Source organism: Sturnira hondurensis, unplaced genomic scaffold (assembly GCF_014824575.4).
Source record: "Sturnira hondurensis isolate 20B ecotype Veracruz unplaced genomic scaffold, ASM1482457v3 Scaffold0019835, whole genome shotgun sequence".
NCBI classification, from domain to species: domain Eukaryota; kingdom Metazoa; phylum Chordata; class Mammalia; order Chiroptera; family Phyllostomidae; genus Sturnira; species Sturnira hondurensis.
Window position 1 is genome coordinate 1474971 of NW_028092466.1, and position 14847 is coordinate 1489817.

General features: G+C 43.9%; 1 protein-coding gene across 5 annotated transcripts in view; it reads right to left on the bottom strand.

Annotated features, from left to right (window-relative positions):
- Positions 1–14847, bottom strand: part of DNAH9 (dynein axonemal heavy chain 9) — a 393611-nt gene that overhangs the window by 344894 nt on the left and 33870 nt on the right. For all 5 annotated transcript variants that reach the window (XM_037028297.1, XM_037028295.1, XM_037028294.1 and 2 more), the window contains exons 7-11: positions 14035–14202; positions 11537–11653; positions 10019–10169; positions 7703–7817; positions 2906–2974 (exon numbers count right to left, since the gene is read on the bottom strand). In XM_037028297.1, the coding sequence (XP_036884192.1) occupies positions 2906–2974; positions 7703–7817; positions 10019–10169; positions 11537–11653; positions 14035–14202 (620 nt within the window). The remainder of the gene's footprint in view (positions 1–2905; positions 2975–7702; positions 7818–10018; positions 10170–11536; positions 11654–14034; positions 14203–14847) is intronic.

Sequence of the window (14847 nt, forward strand, 5' to 3'; positions counted from 1 at the left end):
CTGGGAGGAGGGGTGGAGAGTGGGGTGGCCATGTGGAGAGGATTCCTGGCAAAGCGGCAGCTGGCAGATCCTGGGTGCGCAAGGTGGCAGTGGGCGGGCCTAGCAAGGCACGCAAGATGACTGGCACACCAGGTGGCCCCACATTCGCATGCAGATAAACTGGGCAAAACTGGGGAGCGAGACAGACCATGCAACCCAGAGTCCCAGCATGGGGAAATAAAGCCTCAAAACACCAACTGAAAACACCTACGGTGGTTGAAGCAGTGGTAGAGACGCCCAGCCTCACAGAAGAGTTTGTTGGTGAGACCCACAGGGTCCCAGGACTTACACAAACCCACCCACTGGGGAATCAGCACCAGAAGGGCCCAGTTTGCTTGGGGGAATTGGTGGAAGTGACTGAAATCCAGCAGAAAGTGGAGCAAGTGCCATTGTTCCCTCTTGGAACCCTCCCCAACGTACAGTGTCACAGCCCAGCGACTGGGTTGCCCTGCCATGGTGAACACCTAAGGCTTTGCCCTTCACTGTATAACAGGCATGTCAAGACAAAAAAAAATGGCCCAAACAAAAGAACAGATCAAAGCTCCAGAAAAAATACAGCTGAGTGACAAACAGATAGCTAACTTATCAGATGCATAGTTCAAAACACTGGTAATCAGGATGCTCACAGAATTGATTAAATTTGGTCACAATTTAGATGAAAAAAATGAAGACTATGCTAAGTGAAATGAAGGAAAATGCACAGGGAAACAATAGTGATGGGAAGGAAACTAAGACTCAAATTAATGGAGTGGCCCAGAAAGAAGAAAAAAACATCCAATCAGGAAATAATGAAGAAAAAAGAATTTAAAAAACTGAGGAGAGGTATAGGAACCTCCAGGACATCTTTAAACGTTCCAACATCTGAATTATAGGGGTACCAGAAGGGGGAAAGAAACAGCCATGAGTGGAAAACGTATTTGAACAAATAATAAAGGAGAACTTCCCCAATCTGGCAAAGGACATAGACTTTTAGGAAGTCCAGGAAGCTCAGAGAGTCCCAAAGAAGTTGGACCCAAGAAGGAACACACCAAGGCACATCATAATTACATTAGCCAAGATTTAAATGAAGAGAATCCTAGAAGCAGCAAAAGAAAAGGAGACAGTTACCTACAAAGGAGTTCCCATCAGACTGTCAGCTGATTTCTCAAAAGGGACCTTACAGGCAAGAAGGGGCTGGAAAGAAGTATTCCAAGTCATGAAAGGCAAAGACCCACATCCAAGATTGCTCTATCCAGACAAGCTTTCATTTAGAATGGAAGGGCAGATAAAGTGCTTCTCAGATAAGGTCAAGTTAAAGGAGTTCATCATCATCAAGCCCTTATTATATGAACTGTTAAAAGGATTTATCTAAGAAAAAGAAGATAATAAGCATGTACAGTAAAATGACAGCAAACTCACAATTATTAACAACCACACACACACAAAAACTAAGCAAACAACTAGAATAGGAACAGAACCACAGAAATGGAGATCACATGGAAGATTATCTACAGGGGAGTGGGAGGAAGAGAAGTGACGAGAAGGTACAGGGAATAAGTAGCATAGATTGTAGGTAGAAAATAGACAGGGGGAGGGTAAGAATAGTATAGGAAATGTAGAAGATAAAGAACTTATAAGTATGACACATGAACATGAACAAAAGCGGGGGAATGTGGGTGGGAGAGGGTGTGCAGGGTGGAAGGGAATGAAGGGGGGAAATGGGACAATTGTAATAGCATAATCAATAAACTATATTGAAAAAATAAATAAAAACAGCATAGGTTAAATCAGGGAAGAATAGAAAGGGAGGCTCCATGTGATCTTTGTGGTTGATAAGGGAAGTTGACTGATTCATATCAGTCAACACGGAAATAAGCTATTGGGTAAGATTTGCTGCCATACTAATGTTCACATCACTTACAGAATCTGTCATCAGTCATCACACATTGACTGAGTACCCACCATGTGCTGGGCTTGGGAGATAAAAGGATGACTAAGCAGCCCATGGTGAGTTCAGCTGATGGTGGGACCACAGGTAAACAGAGCATGCGGCAAGCACAGTCCTAGAGAGGGGTACAGGGTGTGGGGCATTTAATGTCAGGGGTCGGGGGTGATGGTGATAAGGGAAAGAGTGACCAAAGTGATGCTTGATTGAGTCTCAGAGGATGAGTAGAGGTTGGGCAGTGAAGGAAAATCAGTGTTCCCAGCAAACACCAGCATGGCCAAAGGGTAGAGGTAGGAAATAGACTATTGTGCGCTGGAAACACCTGGGGCTAAAGAGGCAAGGGTCAAAACTGGAGAGGGAAGAAAAGACCAGGAAGGGCTTTTCACGTCTCATTAAGGAGACCAGGGATGATGGGAGGCCCAGACAGGCTCCCCACCCAGGGGACAGGGTGACGATGTTGACTTTGGTAACAGTGTGGGCAGTGTGGGCACTAGGCCCTGTACCCTCAAGATCTACTTCAGCTTAAAAGCAGGAACAACTACAAACCCATTGAAAATCTCCATTCTTATGCTTTGTCTATGAAAAGATACAGGAAATATTTTTAAAACTTGTTTTTTTCTTTGTACTGCATGCACTGTTGCTTTCTGCTTAGTGGGCAGCTATTGCGATTTTCCCCGACACTGATCTCAGAGAGCCACAAGAAGTGCCCCACTTCCAGCTCATCCGGTCCCAACAAAACTACTGGGGAGAAGTGTCTGTTTCTATTCCCTAGACACCTGTGTTTGCAACCCAGAAGCACTATGTTCACAGATAATGTGGTTATAATATAGACTACAGAGTAACACTTCCCAGCCACTGAGGAATCTGCTCAAACACACAACTGCAAGAGGCACTGGGGGCTTATGCGACTTGTAGAACAATACAATCCCAGAGGATGCTTACCTTTCCAGCAACGAAAGCATAGTTTCATATTTTTGAATCATTTGCTTTCCTTCAGCAGATTCCATGCAACTATCCATACAAAAGAGAAAAAAGTGCTATCAAATTAGAAGAAGTAAAAAGAATGATCTGATTAACAAATTGCAGTCTGTAAGGAAGAGATTGAATAGCTAGCTTCCTAGGCTGGCTTCCAAGTGCCCCCCAAGAAGCCTGAATTCTTTCTGAAAATCCTCCAGGAGCCACTAGAGGGCATCAGCACTTCCTGAAAGCAAGCAGCCCCGCCTTTGCCTGGTGTCTCCACCAACCCTTCCTTCACCCTGGCCCCGCTAGTCATGCATAGATAAGTTAAGTCCCTCGAAAACCTGAATAAAAGGAAAATGGAGACACGGAAGAAAAATTTTAGGGGCCATAGTTTTCTATATAGAAGGAAAAAACTACACGACATTACACATAACAAAAACTATACAACATTATATATATATAAAACAATGTTTTATATATTTACATAACAATGTTTATATAAATACACATATAGATGTTGTTTCATATGAATATACATACAATATTTTATCCCTTCTCTGAAATCTATCTAGGACATGTTATGAGAAGCCCTGCTACCCATTGACATGTTTACATGAGGTCCCCTCCCACATCTCAAGCCCCTAAATGGGTGCACACACAATACACATACATGTACCACACATGCACATATACACATGTGCTCGCATGCACAGGACCCTCCCAGAGGCTCTGACAGGAGTGGTGAGGACCACAGAGGAACGTGAGCAGGGTCTAGCCCGAGGCTCTGCTCCTGTTTGACTCTCCTCTGCGACACAAACTGAGGGTTCAGGTGCTGGGAAAATTGGCGAGATAGCTATCATTTTCACAAACCTTCACACTAATTGTGTTGGTGGGTATGTTTTTGTTTGTTCTGCCAGCAAAACGAGATAGCATCTTGCAAAGATTCTTTAAAATACATTTGCTCTTTAAACTAACACAGAGTTTCTTTGCAAGATACCTGAGCTTTCAATGTAAGCCCTCACGCCTGCAGAGAAAGTTCAAGATTTCCAGCTGCTTAGTTCCCTTCCATAGCAAATAAGCAGCTGCCTCTTGGAGTCAGCAAGGAGAAGTGAAAAGGACTTCAGGGCGGGTTGGTGGGCTCATGCTCAGCCCTCCCCTCGGGGACCTGTGGGGTGCCCATAAGCCTCAAATCCCCGACCTCTGTTTCACACCTGCAAAAGAATGAGGCTGGAAGAGCAAAAGGCAATAATGCTGGGGAAAATAGAAGGCAGCAGGAAAAAGGGAATACTAAACATGAGATGGACAGACTCCACAAAAAGAGTGTTTCACAGAGCTAAGTAGAGCTAGTGAGAACACGCATTGTGGGTGTTGCTCATCCATAGATCAGATCCAACTCAAGGGCAAGTAACACACAGAGGAGACGGCAGTTTTGCTCACTGGGGCCTGCGGCAGTTGCCTAGAAGGTTCAAGAAGTCATAGGAATAAGTGCCAAGAAATTCCCTGAAGATCCTACTTCATTTTATGGGGAGTCATCCAAAATATTTCTAATAACCAATAAACATATATTATAGGCACAGCACAATTCTGAATTCATTTTTAGAACAAATGGAAGTAAATCTCCATGGGAATTGCAGAGGACAGGTGGGTTGCCACTGAGATCCCTTCTCAGGACCAGGCACACCTACCCACCCCATCCCTTCACCTGCTTGTGACCAGGAGTGAGGCTGGTAAAGCAAGGCTGCCTCTCTGTGTTAATCGCCTCAGTCAATGAGACCCATCTTGCCCAAGGTCATGCACCTCCCTCAGACAGCCCACATCTACCAATTAGCTCATGTGGGGGTACAGAGTCTGGGTAACACTGCAGGGCCAGGGGTTCCAGAGGATCTGTGGAGGCCTCCTAGCAACCATATTGCTGTGCACTTCTCCCTCTGCCCATTCATCTTCCCACTCCCTCACAAGTGCTGTTCCCAAGAGTGTCCCTGTATGTTCCTGCATGTGCATCTCCAGTCTGCTCCCAGGGAACAGGACCTATGACTGCCACCACATTCCATGGCCCTAGAAGCAGCCTTTCTAACCCCTTCCCTCCCCATTTATGTATATGTTTTCTCCCCTCTGCCTTGGGGAACACACTTGAGAAGATGAGGGCTTGGCTGTTCTCTAGGCCAAATCTCCTGTGGCTGAGGAATCCCGGAGCTAGGAGCTCTGAGACCCAGACTCCCAGGTCTTTCCTTAGGCCTCTTTAGGGCTTCAGGCACGTCACCTCACTTCTGTTTGCCTCAGTTTTTTTCATCTGCAAAACAAAGAACTTCTCAGAGGAGAGCAGAGGCCTCACAGGTATCCCGCACCCACCGGCAGGCTGTGCCACAAGCATGTGCTTGATCTGTGAGGAGTCTGAGGAAAAGTGGAGTACTGCTCATTTCAAGCCGGGTGTTTCACATAAAAACCTGCATTCTCAGGTTTCCTCTACAACAGTCAGAGATTTCTAACATTTTCTGCTTGACAACACTGGTGTTGGTGTGGAGGCGCCCTTCAGTCTCACCTCTGGTGTTTTGCGTTATCTTCTTTGCCTTTGAAAATGTTTAGGCTTTTAAAACTTTTCTCCAGTTTGACTAAGATGCAGCTGACACACAGCACTGTGCAAGTTTAAAGTGCACCACATAATGACTTCCATGTATTGTAAAGTGGTTACTGCAACTGGTTTAGTTAACATCCATCATCTCATATGGATGCCTCCCCCCCCAGAACAATTTGTTTTTATTCTCATGATAAGAACTTTTAGGATCTATGCGCCTAACAACTTCCACATATTCCACACAACCCCGTTACCTGCAGCCTTCGTGGTGTAGGTTACATCCCCAAGATATGTTTATCCTACACGTTCATACCTTTTGAAAACCCTCGTCCATTTTCCTACCCTCCACTCTTGCCTTGAGTAACCAGATGACCATAAATATGACCTCTTTGTCCTGAGGCTTTTTTATTTCCAGATTCCACATACAAGTGAGATCATCTAGTACTTGTCTTTCTCTGTCTGACTTATTGCACTTAGCAGAATGCCCCCAAGTTTCATCCACCTTGCAAATGGCAGGATGTCCTTCTTCTTTATGGCTGAATATGTATATACACACACACTCACACATACACACACATATATATATATGCCCCATTTTGTTATCAGTTCCTCCACCAGCAAACACTTAAGATTGTTTCCATGTCTTGGCTGTTGTAAAAATACTGCAATAAATGGGGGGGGTGTGTGTGTAAATATCTCTTCAACATTACAATAGATGCCCAGAAGCGGAATTGCTAAGATCCTATGGTAGTTTAATTTTTAACCTTTTGAGGAACGCCACCCTGTTTCCTACGGTGGCTGTGCCAAGTTGTAGCCAACAGTGCACAGGATGCTGCATGTTGTCCATGTCCTCTCCAGCGCTCGCTCTCTCTTGACTTTCTGATGATAGCCATTCTGGCAGGCGTGGGGTGGTTTCCCAGGGGGTTTTGATTTGCATGTCCCTGAGGATTAGTGACATTGTGCACCTTCTTAGGTCTGAAAGCATCCATCTTACCACCTGAGCCAAGGGTCTCTAAGGCCCTTGATAGCTGAAAAAACCTGATGCCAGAGCCCAGACTTCAATTCCTTTGTTTCTGTTGTGTTTGCCAAAGCTAAGTGCTTTCAACAAGCCCGGTGTTCAGAAAGGGGGGCCAGAGGGAGACCGCCCTTCCCTAGGCAGCAGCCTGCACAGTCTCATGAGCAGCTCTTCCCTCTCTCTTCTGGCAGCCAATATGCCTCCAACTAACTCGGCTTCCAGGATCAACTGTGAGGCAGGCCAGTGGTTTCCAAACCTGATCACTATCAGAATCACAGGGGCAGGGGCTTGCAGCGGAAGCAGATCCACAGACACTACCCTGCCCCAAGATTCAGATTCAGTAGGTGAGGGGTGAGGCCAAGGACCTGCATTTGAACAAGCACCCGGGGCCTTCTAACACACGAGGCCCTCCCACCATGCTCTAGGAAACACTGGGCTCCATTATTTTCCTGTGGCCTCAGGAGCAAGGAGACCTTGTGTCTGAGGGAGGCATGTGGAAGAACTCCATAGAGCTTGAAAACTCTGACTCATCTTCCTCCAGAAAGAAGTCTCATGCAGCAAAAGCAATCAGCCTCTTGTCCACTGAGCCTTGTTTACCACCAAGGGGCCCAGTTATCAGCTCAATAGGTGTCTGGTTGTTATGGACCAAATGTTTGCATTCCCTTCCTCAAAGTCTTATGTTGAGCCTAATTCCCCAATGTAGTGGCATTAGGAGATTCGACCTTGGGGTGATTAGGTTGAGAGAGTGCAGCCCTTATGAATGGGATTAGTGCCCTTGTAAGAAGAGACACCACTTCCCTCATCTCTTCTGCGGCGGGGGGGGGGGGGGGGGGGAGGTGGGGGTGGGGGTGGGGGTAGGCGGGGGGCGGGACAGCGGACGCAGCAAGAAGATGGCTATTTATGAACCAGAGGTGGGCTCTCACTAGACACCGAATCTATCGGCACCTTGATCTTGGCCTTCTCAGCCTCCAGACTGTGAGAAATAAATTTTAATGTTTGTGAGTCATCTAGTCTATGGTATTCTGTAATAGCAGTCCAGGTAGACTAAGACACTAGTCAGTTGCCAAAAATGGAAATAAATAAGGATGACTTTCATGCCTTTGGTAAGTGAGTTGCATTTCTACAACAGTCAAAACCCAGAGCAAGATCAGAAGCTGAGAACAAACCTGCCTTTAAGGAACAAAGTACTCACGGATATGTGATGCGTCCAAAGCTGGCTAAGGGTCCCTGGATGCGTTCTCTCAGCTCCTGAGCCCAGCGAAGACCTCCAGCCACAGAGGGCATGTTCTTGTGCACTGAGGAGAACCCTGGAGGCACAGCAGCCAGACTGAATGAAGTGAGGTCCTAGACTCCCAGCCCCACTCTGCCCAGGATCACCTGCCACCAGCTAGTCCACTTTTTGCCTCATCTGCCTTCACATGCTAAAGTCACCCTTGCTCACACAGAGCTATGGAGTTCCTGGGGAACCACTGTGTTCTGCTAAGAAAACAGAAAGAGTGACCTTGGGGACAACATGAAACAGGGTCAGAGGATGGGGGTACCAGCAAAGCTCTGCCGCTTACTGGCTTTCTGACTTCACATCAGTGATTTTCAACCTGGCAGCATATCTGTGTCCCTCGGTGGGGTGGGTGGGTGGGGCAGGAGGGGTTCTTTAAAAATGCTACTGCCTGGGCCCTTTTGCTTCATCCCATTTCATTGTTCTGGGTGGGGCTCAGTCATTTGTATTTTGTGAAAGCTCTCAAGAGGATTCTAATTGTACAGTCAGGGTTGAGAAACTGTGCCTTAACACACAATTTCATTTCTCTGGGCCTCAGTTTATTTTTTTAATCTATAAAATGGTTTATGTGAGAATTCAATAAACTTATGAATGAGACAGGCCATGTAGATTACAAAGTGCTTGACCACAGTTAGCAAAGACTGAATATTCTTACTTTTGTTTGTTTAAAACGAGTTGTCAAGATTTAGCAATTATGTGATTTTGAGAAATTCAGTTTCTAGCTTCCTTGGTAAAATTGGAATATGTCGCAAAAATTAGCCAAGGCTTCTAACCAGCAGCTGGAACTGAACTGTGGTCTCTTCCTTTAATTTGTTGTGGTTTCTACTGCCTTCTGATGGCTTCCACTTGGCCCGTACCTACGGTGAATGAATTCTAAGATAACAACAAATGAGCCTCACTCTTGCATAATCCCCTCCTCTGTAAGAGTGGGGGGAAACTGCAATATGATACCATATTACTCCTGTGATGACGTTGCCTTACTTGGAACAAGGATATAATCCTTGGTGGGACAGACTTAATCAGGCAAGCCATGTAAAAGCAGAGCATTTTCTCTGGTGGGTGGCAGAAGGGAAAGTCGGGGACTTGAAGTAGAAGGACTCAGTGTGCCATCATCCCTGGCTGGATGGTGGGGGCAGCCGCACAGCCTTCCCACATGGCAGGGAATGGGAGTGGCCCCCAGCTAACAGCCAGCAAGGAAATAGAGACCATTCTACCAACAAAAATGAGCTCGGAAGTGGATTTCCCCTCTGGCGCCTCAGCTAGAGGCGCTGATGCCTCACTTGCAGCCCTGTGCCACTGGGTAGAGGACTGAGGTGCCCCATGCTGGGCTGCTGCCCTACAGACTGGGAGCTGGAGGGTGGGTGCTGTGGAAGCCACAAAGGCTGCAACTATCTGCTATGCAGCAATAAAAAACTAACCTGGCCTCATAAGGCATTTGAGTTTTCAAATTCTATACCTGACTCGATGTCATGAGGATGGTCCCACATAAGTTGAGGCCAACAGATTTTCTGGGAATCGCTTTCTAAGTGGATGCAATCCTAAATGACCTCAGTATGAAACCTGTTAATAGACATGGTGGTCCCACTGTTCAATTACTTCAAAACCTTGGACATTTTCTATTGCCTGACTAATGAATTCAAAATTCCTTAAAATATGGCACTCAGAGCACTTCATGGTCGGGTAGCTAACCCGATCTCCTTATACACACCTTGTTTGGCTATAGGCAGGCCCAACTGGTGCCTACCACACACTCTGCTCTCTTTTCTTTGGAGGTCTTTGCTTCTTGTGCCCAGCTGTCAATCTCCCCAACCTTTTAGGGTTCTGCTCAAGGCTACCTTCTCCTCAAACCCTAGAATATCCCAGCCATGGCTTATCTTGTTTTATTATAGTTCTTTATAACTGGAGTCAGAGACTACATATATTCTGCTACGTAACTCTGCTCCTACCTGGTGATGTGTTCCTTGAAGAACCACCTTGTAGTATTAATTAGTGTATCCCTGATCCTGGCCTGTCTCTGCATATCATGCCCAGAAATGTGTTGTGCATAAAGTAAAGACTCAAGAAATATTTGTAAAGCTAAATTGAAGTTGAGTTTAACTTTCAAACAAACAAAACAGGGTGTCTAAGAATTGCAATAGAAACAAAGGTATAACACTGTGGTGTGGCACTACCCTTAGTCAGGCTTCCCAGTAGTAGAACTCCTCCATCCAAATGCCCTGGAATCCAGCCTACCAAGTTCTGCCTTCTCCTGGACATGCTGACCATAGATTATCCTCACTGTATCCAGCTCTTTGTTGAACATTTGAATGAGCATCAGGTACTTATCAGATGCATCTCGTGCTACCAGTGGTCTTTCCAGGAGATTGCCTGCTATGTCCAGCAGCTGCAGAAGAGATAGAGAAATAAGAGGAACAAGTCACAGATTCAATATTTCCAAGGTTACATAAATCTTGTGTTCTGGCTTTTCTTTCATATATCTAGCAATGTAAGAAAGTCAAACAATTGTTAATGTGCAACTGGATCAATAATTATTAATAAGTGGTTGTTCACAGTCTGCCCCATCTTTCCTTTGCTTCTAAAGTGGGGGGATTCCTGTCTGCTAAATTATTATCAGACCCTCAAGGGATATTAGAATCTGGATAAAGGACAAAACAAAGAGAAAACTTAAAGTTGTTAGAAAGGTTAAGCTGATCTATATTTAAAAGACCTTTAATAAAAAAGACCTAAGACAGAGAGGAGGGGTAAGATAGAAAAGAAAATAATAGGCTAAGTAGGCTAGATGGGAAGGAAAATTTGGAACGGCAAAATTTGAGAGTAGGAGCAAAAAAAAAACATTTCAGAGAGGACTAATTCTTGAATTAATTTCTGAAATAAGCTCGAATGCTTAGAGAGAGAAATCAATAATCTTCCTTTGCAAGTTATGGAAGGCCAGGTATTTAACAGAGGTCATATATTATATATGTGTATATTCAATGGCTGAGGAAGGCTGGCAATTTGGATTACTCAGTTTTCTACAACAGCATGGATTCCAGTCTATGTTTGGACGTTTTCAGTGGCTGGAAACGTAAATACTTCTCAAGAAAGTCCATTCTGTCTTTCAATAGCTTTGGCAGAAGTCTCTTTCCTCTGAAATCTGCCTCCTTGTAATTTCCACTGATCAATTCTGGTTCTAATCCTTAAGGCTTTACAAATTAAGTCTCTTCATAGTTTGTAGCAGAAATATCATGTTCTATTATATCTTCATGTCTCACAACTCAGAATTCTCAGTTGTGAAGCCATGTAGTTCCTTATCATTCTAAAACTTCTCCATATTCTGAGCTGGGCAGTACAGGGCAAAGGCATGAGTCTTCTTATTCTAGTTACTAGTATTTGAATGCTATAACAATTACCACAAGGTAGGTGGTTTGCCTCAGCTTTAACCAACCTGATAACCGTGGTCAAATAGCCATGGTATTGCAGAGCCATGCATTTAGGATGGTGACCACAGTAGACACCTTCACTTTGAATAGGTACCCTACTGATAAGATTCAAGGTAAGCACCATGTTTTCAGAAAAGTATTATTAACAATGCTGAGAAGCCCAATTCTACACACTCTCTTGCTCTAGGACACTCTTAACACCTCTCCATTAGACTAATAAGAACGATTAATAGCCATTAGAACAAAACAGTTGGAAAAGCATCCCCCCCTCCTCTGGTGAGGGCAGGGGTACAATCCGCACAGGGGCAGCTCCCACTCTACTTGCACTAACCTTAAAGGCATGCTCCAAATCAGGCGCATCATCAAAGGCTTGAATAAAGACAGTCCCCAGCCTTCGATCAAGATCTTCTACTCTCTGGTTAAACTTAGAGACATCATTTTCAAATTCCTGAAGAGACATCACAGAGACATAGAAAAACATAATTTTGCAAAAGCCAGTCCCCTATACTCTTTACTACTATTTTTTGCACTTGAGTCTGTTATACCAAGGATTTATTTTCATTTTCCAAAATTCATCTGGCCATGACTTAGATTTTATCCATGTAGACTGTTATCCCATTGTTGCAGCATTTTCTTTCCTAGACAAAATTGTGGAGTGAATCAAACTGTGAGGTTGACACCCTTTTACCCTCTCTCTCTCTCTGTCCCCCTCTACCCTCCTAAGTCCTTCCTCAGGGGTCACCCACAGTGGCAGCTCACGCCCTCCACCAAAGCCACCTTAACAGCAGCAGCCCCAGCAATGGGACTATTGCAACACACCACCAACTTCCCTTCCACTCCCAAGTCTAAATCCTATTTTCTCATTGCAACCAAACTATCTAGCCATTAGGAGGAAAGTAAGCTAATTAAACTAATACACACTACTTCTAAGTACACTTTAATTGGTTAAGAAAACAGCTAGTCATCATTCATAAGGTTGCCAAATTTAGCAAATAAAAATATAGGCTATGCATTTAAATTTAAACTTTAGATAAACAATGAATTTATTTTTAGTATATGTCCCAATTATTATATTTTATCTGGCAACCCAAAGTGCATTCTCCTCTTAGACTTAGCAATTTACAGAGAAACTTGTTAACTTAAGTCCCTAATTTATGGAATTATTTTTACTTGTTATTACTGCTCTATAATAGTAACTCATATTCTTATAAAAAGACAAAATAGACAAAATAGTATAGTTCTACTTCTCAAACCCAACCATATCAACATTACAATGTTTCCCTGTGCATAGAATTGCTTTGTTTTATCATTTGTTTTATTTTAGAAAGTACATGGTTGTCTTCAGAATATCCTATAGGGACAATTCACAAGAGTTAAAACAACTTTGTGCTTTGTATTATACCTCCCCCGCCCCTACTTTTGACTAATGGAATATTTAGAAAGTGATATCTCCCTAGGTTTGCTAAGATCTCCTTAGACATCTGAAGGTGATCACAGAAGATTTCTGCTCCAATTTCTTTCTTTTTCCCTCATATACTCTTGGAATTCCTTCTCTAATAATTAGCCATTTCCTTCTTGGGAACTTCATTTCATATTTCTGCCTGGCTCTTCCTCTTTTTTCTTTCTTTTTCTTTTTCATCTCCTATGGGTTTGAATTCACAGTTCTCGGCATTCCTGGGCTCTTATGTTACAGTCATGAAAAATATAAGGTTTGTCCAGAATATATCCAGCCACGTAATGTGAAAAATAAAGACATTTATTAAAGAAGGTGCAAGATATAAAAAAACACTGTACATAGGACAATGATGCCTCAGGCCCCTTCAAGGAGGCACCTTGGGACTTCACAGTTCTCCCAGTCACCATCAGCTGCCCTGTCGTATTTTCCTGAATCTCATCAATGGTCTGATATCATTTTCCATTCAAAGTTTTGGGAAAAGCCAGAAGTCGCAGGACACCAAATCTGGGCTGTAGAGGGACTGAGTCACCTGGGCAATTTGATGTTTTGCCGAAAAACTCTGCACAAGATATGTTACATAAGCAGGCACATTGTCATAATGAAGCTGCCAATCACCAGTTGCCCATAGCTGTAGTTTCTGAATCATCTGAATAGTTTCCAGAAAGAATATTCAAGCTTAATGCAAAATTTGATGCAGATTCATTGCTCTACTTGCTTAGTCATTTTGAATGCAACAGCCACACAGTACACATGCTCACTCAACAGCATCTACCACCCTCACTGACTAGTACAGTAAAGCTGTCATTGTTCATACATACACACTCCAGTCCACTCTCCTTGGCTGCCAGGTTACATCAGTGTCTTACAAACTGTCCTCATTATATTAACAATAGTTGGACTTTTTCTGTACAGAACTTGTACATCTCTGGCCTTTCCCTCACTCCTGAGTACTCCCTTGGAAACCAGAGTCAGATCAGAAAAACTAGGGTATGGCTTGATTTAGTTCCCAGCTCATCCCAAGGCACTAACAAAATTCTCCCCAGGTGTGCCTGGTTTTCATGTAGCAGTTGCTGCTCAAAGCTTAAAGCTTTGGGATCTGCAGGTGGCCATAGCCGACACCATCATCCCATATCCATCTCAGCATCTCTGAAATCCTGAGTGTCACCAATCTGGAGCAGTCAGCAGTTCAAAAAGGCCCTCCATGATCTTTCTTCTGACATAAAGAGTAATTAGGAATGGGCTTTCCTGCATAAAACTACCGGGACTAGAGAGCTAAAGGAAACAGGGAAAATGCACGTAAATACCCAGACCCTACAGGCTGGAGGCATCTGAGAAAGAGACCAAACTTGTGAGGTGGTCTCTGCAAGCCCTACCATGCTCTGGTGGTCCAGGCAGTCATAAGAAGACTCCGAGAAGACCCTGCACAGCTCTTGAAATTCATCATACATTTGCCGGACCTGCTGACTCAGGGCATTCCCTCTGAGGCCACTGAACTCCAGCTTTTCCAGTTTGTGAAAATCCAAGATTGTCTTCAGGAGATCCTATAGGGACAAGTCACAAGAGTGAAAATAATGATGATGATGATGATGACGACAATAATGATGATAACAACAGTTAAAGTATGAGAAGGGCTGGAAATCACATGGGGTGGTGGTTGCTTAGGAAATGTGAAGCCTGACTTGTGTTGTAACCTAATTCATAGATTGGGGTGGTATAAATAACTCTTGGTTAAACTTGATAACAAAGCAAAGAGAAAGTATAAATAAAGTAAAATTCACACTCACACCAAAGATCACATTTATGCCTCAGCCTTTCTGTGTTTCCTAACAAAAAAAAATTATAATAATAATACTATTTTTACACAATTAGTGGCTTTACTACCAATTTTTTAAAAATAGATCTCAAATGGACCTCTGCTTGGTCTCAAATGCTATCTGCTTCTAGAACGACAGCTATCGCAGGGGATACTGAGAGGAGGGCAGGTCATCCAAACAGTCCTGAGGACAAGCCCAGTGGGGGACACCAACAGCCTCAGCAACTCCTGCCAAGAAAACCAATCTGCAGAGTTCTGCCAAGCACACGTGACAAGGCACACCAGTGGGCAATTGTCTGACACCTCTGTGTTGGGGTTCTTCATCTGTGACAGGATAATGATAGTGAGAGTAAAGTGAGTGAATGCAGACTTA